General features: G+C 41.6%; 1 protein-coding gene across 1 annotated transcript in view; it reads right to left on the bottom strand.

Moving 5' to 3' along the window:
- C4H8orf34 (chromosome 4 C8orf34 homolog) overlaps window positions 1–12,832 on the bottom strand; it is a 126,311-nt gene that overhangs the window by 32,209 nt on the left and 81,270 nt on the right. Inside the window, exon 7 of the mRNA XM_042464446.1 lies at window positions 2,228–2,313. Coding sequence (XP_042320380.1) covers window positions 2,228–2,313 — 86 coding nt within the window. The remainder of the gene's footprint in view (window positions 1–2,227; window positions 2,314–12,832) is intronic.

Here is a 12,832-nt window from a genome sequence, read left to right as displayed (position 1 = left end):
TGTCTCTCTTTCATAGGGTCATCATAGGTCAAAATCTACCTGGTGGCAGAGACAACAACAAAAAATATGAAGTTTACCATATTTTAGAAGATATTAGTAATTTAAATTTCAATGGATGTGATGTCCATGTCACAGTTTATTTACAAGACTGTTTCATCATACATGAATGCAGTGGGGGAATCATTTTATAAAACACTTATGTATAAACACAGTGAATTTAATATACCCCCATATTGCCATCTTTACATTGCATTATTTGGTTTGCATCCATTTTACTTGCTTTTGCTTCTTTAGCAGCATATACAGTAAACATGTAGAGCAAACTAGCCCCATTTAAAGGAGAGAGTTTGCTCTAAATGTGAAGGCTCCCTGTGTAATCTAGAGCCCTGATTTTCCAGGGTTCTAGATGGCACAGCAAGCTGTCACAGATAAAGGAGACTTTCCTTTTCAGGCTTTTGTTCTTCACAAATGAAGTGGCAGAGCTAATTGAAGCAGTAGAGCTAAATCCTCCCTCTTCTCACCATGAGTTTATTTAATTCAACAAAAAAAAATAAAAAATACAACACAGACCTACTGTCTGTAAGTGGCACATTAATGATGCCTGTGAAACACCAAAGGATTACAGACCAGAACTTGTAAACTATGAGTGTTACTTTTCTTTTGGGAGATGTAAATTCACATTGTGATAATATATTGACCCTTCAAATCTGATGATTATATGCTTCTGTTTTACAACAGTTTGCGTGAAACTAGTTTTAAAATGCTTTTAGAAGTTTAGGAGCTGAGTGCTATTAATATGCTGATGACACTCAGTGCTACTTCTCCTTGTCATCTGATTCAGATGCAGCTGTGCAGGTGTTCGACCAATGCTTAGATGCTGTAATGGGCTGATGAGGACCAAATGGAAGCTGAATCTGGAAAAGGCTCCAGATTGGTGGTTCTCAAGTTGAGGTAAGTGATTTGTCATGAATGCTTCTGAATCCCCCATGAGGGATTAGACATCAGAATACTCCTAAATCCATTTCTGTCACTTTAGGCTAAAGTTCAGAGTGCCTGGGCCAACTTTGATTGTTCTCCTAGCTATGGCATTTCTTAAATAGGATAATGCTGACAGAGTACTTCACGCACTGGTAACTTCAAGATTAGATTACTACTATGCATGGGGCTGCCTTTGAAGATGATTCAGAAGCTGTAGTTAGTGGGAAAAGCAGCTGTTAGAGGGTTAAGCAGGGATCCACATAAAATCACATAGCACTGGCTTAAAAAGAATTGCACTGGTCGCCAATACATTTCTTCTCTGAATTCATACAGTCCTAAATGCCTCGGGACCTTGAGACCTGAAGAAGGATCTTTAAAGTCTGAGGTCTGCTGGAGGGGCCCTTGTCTGTGTCCCAACAGAGAGGAGGGAATGGCCTTCTGTCCTATGGGGTCCCAATGGTTTTCACCACTTGGAGACTGAATTTATGCCAATGCTGGTGTCCTAGCATCAAGGAAAGATGTCTTTTTGCTATAACCTTAGACAAAATACAGATCTGGACATGTACATTGTGTTCAATTGTCTTATACATTTGACTGGTTTTAAACTCTGTTTTAAATTATTTTAAACAGTTTTAACTGGTGTTATTGGATACCACCCTGATATACTTATATATAAGGCACGATATTAGTATAATTAAATACAATGTAATATATCTCATATTACCTGACCTGATACAGACTCTTAATTTTGTGAAACACTTTTCTCCACTGTTTGGCATTCTGAATTTTCTGCTAATTCAGAATGGAGATATTGCCACATGAGAGGCATTCTGAATGAAATAACATTATGCCTGCTAACCAAGTTATACATCATTATCCAAAAAGCAGAGACAAGCATTTTAATTCTGCCAAGAATCAGCAATGTCCTGGTATCTTCAAAAAGCAGATCTACATCAGCGTTTTCCACACTGTTAAATCCAATCTCAACAGGGAATGCGGTGTGAATAGAAGCAAAAGCTAAGAGATGGAACATAAACGTAAATAATAGGGAAGAAGCCTAATGAACTATTTTTACCACATCACTATAATCTAATAAATGAAAAATGAACATGCAATACAACCATTCATATGAAACATTCATCTCTGAAATTAAACAAAATTCTTTGTGGCAATTTCAGAATGTATCTTATAGATACCTATTCATTTAGATTCTTTCATGTGAGATGATATTGCTCTCCCCAGAACTCACCAACAGATTCTGATATGTCCTGCTCAAGGGTCTGAGAGGAAACAGACACATCTTCTGTTCTTTCTGCCAGATTATTTCCTTGAAGTCTAGATAATTAAAACAAAATAAATGTAGTTGAACTGTATGGAATCTACTTGACTGATTCATCACACAAATGAAAAAAAAATGTTGATTTTTACAGTAGATCATGAAAATGGTTAGAAAGCTACTGCTTTTAGCACTAGACACCATGCATGAAGAAGAGGGAAACTGACAATACAGCAATGTGCTGGAAGACTGGGGCTTGCTAGCTGTTAGGTGGATAACTAACAGCACCCAGAACTGGCTACGGACATCACGATCTTCATTGGATGCTGCTGGCAACTCAGCTGCCACATGCCTACAATAATTCCCCTAAGGATGGTGGGTCTCCCTTCTCCTGCCTCAGTGTAGTGGCTCTATGTGGCAGGAACTAGGAGTGCTCCAGTGGCACACCCTCCCATTAACACAAACTACTGATGAATCTGTACCTTCCCATGTATTTCAAGGTTTAAAAGATACACAACAGATTGTTAAAATTATTTCTTATTCATTTATTAATGTTTCAGTCTTGTACTACTTTAACTGGAGATAAGCTTCAGTGGGACTTCTGAGAATGCATGCCAGCCCCCAGTAACCAGCCCCCTTAACAATTGGCTACAACTGGAAAGAAGAAACCCTTAAAGTGAACAAAATTTGGCTACCAGTCCTGAGGAATAGCAAAATAAGGACTCAGCAAATGCAAATGGGAAACCACTCAGAGTCAGGGGCTTTCCCAGCAGATAATGATCACCAATTAGCAGACATTAATCCTCTTTTGCATTAACTTCCCAGCCTGAGGCCTGCCATCAGCACAGAACAATACACATGCAAATCACTCCTGCATTCCCAGGCTCACACAGTATGTATATACTCAATTTTTCCAAGCAAGCATTCTCTAAAGATGCCAGCCACAGATGCTGACGAAAGGTCAGGAAGAAACTCTTCTAAAACATGGCCACACAGCCTGAAAAACCCACAAAAAACTATGGATGCCAGCCATGAAAGCCTTCAATGTCACACTGGCTACAGTTCTTTGGGCCAGCTGAAGTTTCTAAACATTCTTCTAACAGCCCCACATAGAGTGTGTTACAGTAAACCAAACATGATGCAACTTAGGCATATGTCACTATGGCAAAGTCATATGTTCCAAGGAATGGACACAGTAGGCACACTAGTTTAACTGTATAAATACACTTCTAGCAACTGCTGAAACCTGAATATCCAGGTTCAAGATTGCATCCAAAGGTGCATTCAAGATGCAAATGTGAGATTTCAGGGGGAGTGTAACCCCATCTAGCACAAGGTGATTTCCTGTTCCCTTATCTGCCTTTCAGTTGACCGGGACCACAACTTTCAGGATTCAGCTTCAACTTTTTTAACTCTCACCCAGTCCATTAGTGTCAATAGACAGTGGTTTAGACATAAAATACCTTATGTGAATTGAGATAGAAAGGGGAGGTAGAGTTGGGTGTTAGCAACATACTGATGACACCGAACCCCAAAGCTCTGGACAACCTCTCCCAGTGCTTTCATGTATTTGGTGAATAGCATAAGGGCCAAAGCAGAACCCTGTGGGGACCCCTTAGGCCCTAGAGTCAAATATGAGTCCCCTCGCATCACTTTCTGAGTTTACCCTCTAGGTAAGAATGGAGTCATTGTAAAACATGATCTCCCAGTCTCATCCCAGCAAGATGGCCCAAGAGGATACCATGTTTGATAATATCAAAAGCTGTCAAGACATCCACCAGAACCAACAGGGAGAAACTCTCCCTGTCTAGTTCCTGGTATAGGTTGTCCACCAAGGTGATCTACATCAACTCTGTCCCATGACCAGGCCTAAATCCAGATTGAAATAGATGTGTATAATCCATCTCCTACAGGAATCCCTGCAGCTGATAAGCCACTACACACCCTAGTACCTTGCCCTGAAATGGAATATTGGAGACTGGCTGATAATTATTCAACAGAATAGGATTCAGGGAAACCTTTTTCAATAGAAGTATTACGGCTACTTCTTTGAGACAGGCTCTCCTTTACTAGAGAGAGTCATTTATCACTTCAGTACCCACATAACCACTTCCCCTCTGTCGTCCAGCATACATGTGGTAGCTTTCACCTCTCCAAGAATCATGTCTTCATCCTCAAGCTGTACCAATGAAAAAAATGTTGAACAAACAGGAGCCAAGGTTACATCCACTGGGCTTGTATTAATGAGAGCACACAAGTCATGGTTGGTCTGAACAATTTTACCAGCAAAATACTTAGAAAATTGTTTGCAGATGGCTGTTGGGTGGTCTGGATTCTGCTCTTGTGGGAAAAGGTGTAGGAGATCCTTAACCACTTGGAACAATTCCATGGGATGGATGTTTGCAGGTGCAATGGTTGCAGAGGAAAACCTTGGGTTAACCTTGCTGCCCATACTACAATAGACCTTCAGATAGGATCTAGTGCATGTTCAGTTAGTGGAAAACATAGTTCTAGTCTCTCTCTTACTTGGCCATCTCCCTGGAGTCATTTAGTTGTGGGTTTCTGCATAGCAGGGAAGAAGATTAGATGGTCCTTGAAGCCCTTTCCAACTCTATGATGCTGATACAAGCAATAAAAACTAGACATGCTTGGGTTTGAGTGAATACATAGCTTTTTGCTAGATGCCAAAATGCTGTCAAAAGCCACAGGCAAACCTCAGTGGAGTGGTTCAAGGCCTTATTATGGGTGACTTTATTATGAATGACCCAGGAAGGAAATGAGGCACTCAAAAGGGGTCTCAGTAATATGCAGTTTCCTATACTGTGCTGTATCTTAGGCTCAATAAAATTTTTGTAAGCAAAATTTGTACACACATTAGCCATTTGTCAAGATGCTGATCCACAGGAAAAGGTCTTGAAGAGGACAAATCTGGGCTTTCCGATTAACTTCCAGCCTGTTTTATGTCTATTTGGCAGGAAATGGGTGAGGGGAGGTAAACTGTGTACCTCCACAGTGACAACAGAGATAGTATTCTAATATGCTTTTCTGCAGGTTACTACCTGGAAACTTGTTATGTATGGTACAAGAAGATTGCTTTTCCCTGAGCATATCAGCTTCTTAATGCCATATTAATGATTTCCTAACTTCATTGCACTTCACTGTAACAAAGCTGATTTGCTCATGCATCATTTCACAGCTGAGCTTGAGAACCTATAGTTTCCCAGTTGTTGCTTAACTATAGTTCCCATCAACCCTGGAGCTGATGGAAGTTGGAATCCAGCATCATCTCGAGGGTGATAGGTTTTGCAAACTGACTGAAGAGAATATTGCAAGATATTTGTTTATTGCTAAATGTTTGGTAGGGTTGTAGACTGAAATCTCTGCAGGATTTTTTTGAGGAACAGAGGGCTTTCTATATGTGAAAATAGCAAATGTGCAGGCCATGTGGAAAAAATAAAATAACTTTAAAACAGAATTCTTATTCATGATTCTGAAAAAACTGTTCACAGCCGTGTGAACAAACACAGCATTTTCTAAGCTTCAGTAAGTAATACAGTGAGCAAAATGATAGCAAACCTGTTACTTCTTGTTTCTAGAAAGTCAAATTATAAAAATATTAGAAGTGTGAGAATACTTTCGGTACCCTGTCTTTTCTGAAATAGTTACATTTGCTATAAATATATCAGATAATTACAAATGAAAACTATAGCCTTTGAGAAGTATGATGTATTGATGACATGTTGAAAAAACATCCAAGCTCATAGGTGGCCTCCCCTCTACAGTGATCAGTTGCTTGGCAGTAACTGCAGTAATGTAAAAAAATGAATGATTATCAAAGACAATAATGTCTCAGTTTTTTCCACCTTCCTTACAGGAAATGGAAGGGGACATAAATGACATGAGTCCAGAACCTGGAATAGTGACTTTTTTGGACTACAACTGCCAAAATATCCCATTGCCATGCAGAATGGGGGATTCTGCAAGTCCATAAAGCAACAGTGGGCAGCATGCATTCCTCCATGGGTCCTTTCACACTATATAGTTAAAGTACTATGATTTTACATTCACCACATGTGAGCCAGCATGGCATAGTGGTTTGAGTGTCAGAGTATAACTCTGTAGGCCACGGTACGATTCCCAGCTCAGCCATGAAACCCACTAGGCAAGTCACATGCTCTCAGTCTCAGGGGAAGGCAATGGCAAACCTCCTCTGAACAAATTTTGCCAAGAAAACCCCATGACGGGTCGCTTGAGAAACACACCACACTACCACCATCATGGCAACATCCTATAGAATCCTATAGAGCTCTCTCCTCAACACTCTTCCTTGCTCCTTCCTTTACCTCACCTCACCAGAAAAAAACCACCAACTCTCCAATTGCTCCAGTCATATCATGTCCTTGTTGTTGTTGTTGTTGTTGTTGTTGTTGTTATCACTCAGAAAGAATTTGGGCCAGCCCTTTGGACATCTTTCAACTTTACTACAGTTATCTTCTCTCTGTTCTTCCTTTACCTCACCTCACCAGATCTATCTTAATATTCTGTTGCCAAAACCACCACCTCTCCAATTGCTCCAGCCGTATCATGTCCCTCCTCATATACATTCATTGGCTTCCTGACCATTCTCACAGCTAACACAAGTTCCTTATCATTCAAACCTTTTGATGGCTTTGTTTTTCTTTATTCCCCCACCCTTTTATTCTGATATATCCCAATAAATAAAATCCCAAGCCTGTAATTTGCTGCCCAACTAACTCTGTCCAAAGGTCTCATGTTCTCTCAAAACTGCATCCTTTCTGCACTGCTGCCCAGTAGAGTGTGAAATATGTGATTTCACCTCTCTTGTTGTTGTGTGTCTTCAATAATTTCTGGTGTATGGCAATCCTAAGCCAAATTTATAATGCATTTTTCTGAGGCTGACAGTGTGTGACTTGCACAAGGTCATACAGTGGGTTTCCGTGGCTGAGCCAGGGTTTGAATTCTGGTCTCCAGAGTCCAGTCCTCAAACCACAATGCCATGCTGTCACCTTTCTTACTTCCTTCCCTCAAAACTCACCTTTCATGAGAAACCTTTGACACTTCCCTTGAGTGCTTCTGTCCTGGTGTATTTCAGATTATACAGAGAAAACTAAAATGAATTACATATTCTTTTCTACTAATCGCTAGCACTTGTTCCCTCTACTTACTCTCTTCTTTCTCCTGTGTTGATTTACAATGGGACCCCTGAGGCAAAACCCTTCCCTCATATATTCAGTAATGAATCATGCACATGATGCTGCTATGTACATAATCCTCACCCATTGCAGGGGGATTCTGCCTGCTGCCCCAAATTTTGTGTGACAAAATGAGTGGGGGAAAAAGACAGGGGATGCTTTTCATCACTGACTCTAATGGGGAAGGCCATGGACACACTTATTAGGACAATAGCGTAATCTTCTACTGTACAACAGGACTAGGAGAGTACATCAGATGCTAGTCTTCAGACAAGGGTTGCACACGGTACAAGCAGGGGTGCATCTCAAACTAAAATGGTAGGTAAGATATACACACCCCAGATCAGAAGGCACCGTCACCTCCAAGCACATATACAAAGGGATCCATCAGAACCTTGTTCTGATGACATACTGGCCTTTTCAGCTACACTGGGCATCTGGTTATCATTGCTGGAGAAAAGGCCTAGTATGGTGCTTCCATGAGACATTATTTAGGGTACAAGAAGACAAAGGTGAACTCCAGAGCAATGCATCACATTGCAATGGAATCCAGAACAGCAGCATACAACTCTGGTGCACAACTGCTAGTGTAAATGTGCAGAAAGGGTAAGGGCCCAAAGAGGATTAAAGAGGACATTATAGAAAGAAGGTTGACATACAGACTAGAACTATGGCAGACATGTGAAACATTTCTGGCTTATTAATATTTTTAAATGGGTAGGCAACTCTAATTGTAAAATACATGAAAGGGGGATGCTAGAACCTCTATCCTCTTCTCACATTCTTAGAATCTAAGTACTCCTCTCCTCTCCTCTTCTCTTATGGCTCACTTCTACTATCCAAGCAGGAAAAAGAAAACTCTGCACATCACTTGGATTTCCTTGAAAGAAGGGCAGGAAGTAAATGCAATAAGGCATCGACAGGGGAAGCGTGTCCCTGTTGGTGCTCTTGGACATCTCAGCGGCTTTCGATACCATAGACCATGGTATCCTTCTGGGGCGCCTGGCAGAGGTGGGAATCGGGGGCACTGCGCTCCAGTGGTTCCGGTCCTACCTCTCCGGGAGGTCCCAGATGGTGCAGCTGGGAGATGTGTGCTCCGATGAGAGGGCCCTTAAAACTGGGGTCCCTCAGGGAGCCATTCTGTCTCCCATGCTATTTAACATTTACATGAAACCGCTGGGAGAGATCATCCGGAGACATGGGGCGTGGGGTTATCAGTACGCTGATGATACCCAAATAATTTTCTCTATGTCTCCGACTGATGCAGTGACTGAGGATGGCGTCTCTCCTATCGTGACCTGTCTGGAGTCGGTAATGGGCTGGATGAGGGAAAACCGACTCAGACTGAATCCAGAGAAAACGGAGGTACTCGTGATAGGTTCCCCTGGTCCAGGAATGGCGGTGATTCCACCTGTCCTGAACGGGATCACGCTTCCCGTGAAGGACTCCGTGCGCAGTCTGGGGGTGCTTCTTGACTCGTCGCTTCACCTGACTGCTCAGGTGAATGCGACGGTCAAGAGCACCTGTTATCAGCTTCGGCTTATTTGCCAGCTGCGCCCATACCTGGCCCAGAGGGACCTTGAAACCGTGGTACATGCTCTGGTAACCTCGAGATTGGATTTCTGCAATGCACTCTACATGGGGCAACCCTTATACCAAACCCGGAAGCTACAGATGGTACAGAATATGGCAGCCAGGCTGATCACTGGTACTCCCAGGGCCAGCCACATTACACCGGTGCTGAAAGACCTGCATTGGCTGCCTATTCGCTTCCGGGCGCAATATAAGGTGTTGGTAATCACCTATAAAGCCCTAAATGGCTTGGGCCCAGGATACCTGAAGGACCGCCTCTCCCCGTACATTCCGCCCCGCACCCTCAGAACATCTGGGCAGCAATTACTGAGGGTTCCAGGGGCTAGGCTTACCTCTACTATGAGGAAGTCATATTCCATCGCCGCCCCAACCCTTTGGAACACGCTGCCCATAGAGCTCCGCTCGGCCACCTCCCTGGCTCAATTCAGAAGGGATTTAAAAACCTTCCTATTCCATGCTGCATTCCCCGATTGAAGATCTAAGAGGTCTCCCTTCCTCTTTGTTGGCAAGAAGATTGGCTAACGGGGTTTTATTTGCTTTTTTACCTGTGTACTATTGTGATGTATTGTTTATATTGTACTTTGTAATGTTTTTAGCTTGTTGTTAACCGCCCTGATCTTTGGAAGGGCGGTATAAAAATAAAAAAATGTATTATTATTTATTTTATAGACCTACACTCTGTTTTTCTATTTTATTGCAAGTGTGTTTTTGGTTGACATCATCTCTAAACAGTACTCTAAAAAGCCTCTTTTTATTACATTCTGCAGACACTCCCAAGAAATGGTTAAAACATGGTACAACACTTCAAAGAAAAATAATATTTAGTGCAATTAACTCTATTTTACATTTTCTCCTTTCTGATAGAATCTCATCATTTTCATTCTTCTGATACCTTTTAATAGCAAGAACATGCTATTAACTGTAAGAGATGACTCATTACACCCTGAAGGTCCCATGAAGTAACTTACATATTCTATAACAAATTATCACAATATAAAAGAATGTGCATTCAAAGCAAACTGCCACCTTTGTGCCCTCTGGTTAATTTTGGATCTTCCATGAGCCTAACCAGAAACCATGCTAACTGGAGCTAATGGGAGATGCCATGCATCACATCTAGAGGGCATCAGACTGAGAGATGCTGGTTTAAGGTATAGTAATGACTTTTTAAAGGTCCTGCAGCACTTTAGAAATAGGAGCCTGAGACCATACTACATTATCCAATTGTAAATGCCAATCCCCATTTTTTTCTCCCACTTCTTCTTGTTCCCCCCCTCCCCCATAAACAATTCCAAGGAAGGAGAAAAATAGGAAACAACCTGGGAAAACCAAAGTGGCTGCACAGTAAACTCAAGAAGGAAATGAAAAGGAAAAAAGAGCATGTTTAAAGCATAGAAAGACAAATGAATTACCAAAGAATATCGATATGCAGCCCAAGCTCACAGGAATAGTGTAAGCAAAGCTAAAGGTCAAAATGAACTGAGATCTCAGGATCTCTCCCCTCCTCAGTAATGTCTCCAAAGCCCCCTTTTCTTTAGAACTGAAGTTGCAGTGGTTTGTTGGTTGGTATTATTTTTGTTTAATTTATTGTTATTTTAAATAGTTATTGTGGTTTTAAATTAGATATGTTGTTTAATAACTTTTTAAGGGGGGAGGGAAATATATTGTTTTTATGCTGTATGTTATTTTAATGTTGTAAACCGCCCGGATTGGTTCGCCACAGGGCGGTATATAAATAAAAAAATATTATTTATTATTATATTATTAGACTGGCTAAGGAAGTAGGAAGCAACTAAGGGGGGGTTCTAAAAATATGTTTCAAGCAAGACAGTGATGGGGGGACACTGGTCAGCAAGAATGGCAAGATAGTAACAGATCACAACAAAAAGACAGCACTGCTCAGTATGTTTTGCTGAAGTTTTTCCCCCAAAAAAGAACTTTGTGCTTCCATGCATCATCAGATCCAGACAATGATCCAGATTGCAAATCAAGATTGATAAGGAGTCAATCAGGAATCATCTAGGTACTTTACAGAGCGCCCAAAAAGGGAGCTCTGCCGGTGCCCATGTTTGCTGCGCCAAGGAGCCGCAGCGGGCAAACTGCGTGGCTCCCCCGCGCAGCAAAAAGAACCCACAAAAAGTGGGTTCTTCTTGCATCGCAGTTGTGATGCCACAAGGCACCAATGGTGCACTTGCGGCGTCAAAACTGTGCCACGACGTGCGGACGCTAAGCGTCTGTCACGTCAAAATGGAAGCACCCATGTGTATAGGGCACCACCATTTTTATGTCCCCAGTACGTACTAGGGGTGAGGCCTGATTGGACACTGCATCCTTGGGCAACCCCTAGTATGTACTGGGGGCGGAGCAAAGGCCCATCTGTAATGGGCCTTAGTTAACCTAAATGGGTTCACATCTGCAAGGCCATGAACTGCATCCCAGAGTATTGAAAGAACTTTCTAACATATGCTCTGAACCATCTGCAATCAGGTTTTATTTGTTTGTTTTTAGGGGAGGTGAGATGGCAGAAAACTGGAAATGAGCGAACACTGTCCCACTCTTCAAAGAGGGGGAGGGAGAGAGAGAGAGAGAGAGAGAAAAGGAGAAGAAGAGATAAGATAAAGATGCTGGTCAGGTCATTCAGCCTGACCTGAATACCAGGAAAAATATAATGACATATAGTTTGCAGATAATACCAAATATTGCACCAAAACAGGCAAAAGGGAACACACTAATTGATGAAATGAAGGTGAAAAAAGAAATGGGGTGCATTAATAATTTCTTCCTCTCCCTCAGTAGACCCCATATCCCCCACTTTGCAGGTGCACCTGTAGGCTTTGGAAAAGTGAAACCACAGCACTCTCCTGGCACGATGTGGGAAACAGTGGCAGAAACAGTGTGGTGTGGGGCTAAGGAGACGGGGCAGGGCTTAGAAGGAAAGCTGTGGGGCAGATCCCAACTCTACCTTAAGCCCAATCGGCTTTCCCCTGAGTGCTACACAACTTCATAACTAGTGGAGTAACACTGTAGGTATTCTGCTCGTTTCTTTGAACTGTGTGTAGCTTGACTGGGAAAACAGCTGCAGCAGTGAGCTGTCCATGGTCCTTACCACTTGCATCCTATTCTGGATTCTTGGTGTTAAGATATCCTTATGGTCTGTAATGACAACATTTTAATACAAAATAAATGTCCAGGAAAAGCCATATCATATGCAAGAACCCTGTTTGGTAAAGCAGCCCTTGATTTCCCTAATTGAGAAAATGGTATTTTTTGCATTATACTGAAGTTTTAAAATATTAATTTTTCATTAATTTTCTTTTAAAAAAAGAAAAATACCTTTGTCTATGATTTAGTGATCCCTTTTATAAAGTTGAAATCTGGCTGCTACTATTAAAATATTTAGGCCTCCATATATGCTTAATATGACTGACTCTAACCTTTTTAGGATTAAATACCATTTCAGATGTAGTACAAGAGATCTATTGAATGCTAAAAGAATTATTCAGCCTAACTAATTTCACTTCTCCAAAATACAACCCATTACTAAGTTACCAATCACTCGAAAAATGTGAAAATTGATATAAGTTTGTAATTAATGCAATACAGTCACCCCTCCATTTTTGCAGACTTGGAGTCCACTTTTCTCGCCTATTCACAGGCAGCAAATGAAGGGGGATGAAATGGGGCATGAACCACCATTCAACCAATAAGCTTAAATATTGGCATTTTTTCATTTTCACGGGGTGGGAGGGTGGGGTGTCCGGAATGGATCCCC

The sequence above is a fragment of the Sceloporus undulatus genome, chromosome 4 (genome assembly GCF_019175285.1).
Source record: "Sceloporus undulatus isolate JIND9_A2432 ecotype Alabama chromosome 4, SceUnd_v1.1, whole genome shotgun sequence".
NCBI lineage: Eukaryota > Metazoa > Chordata > Lepidosauria > Squamata > Phrynosomatidae > Sceloporus > Sceloporus undulatus.
The sequence above is the reverse complement of the archived record's forward strand: the minus strand, read 5'-3'. Positions and strand labels throughout refer to the sequence as shown.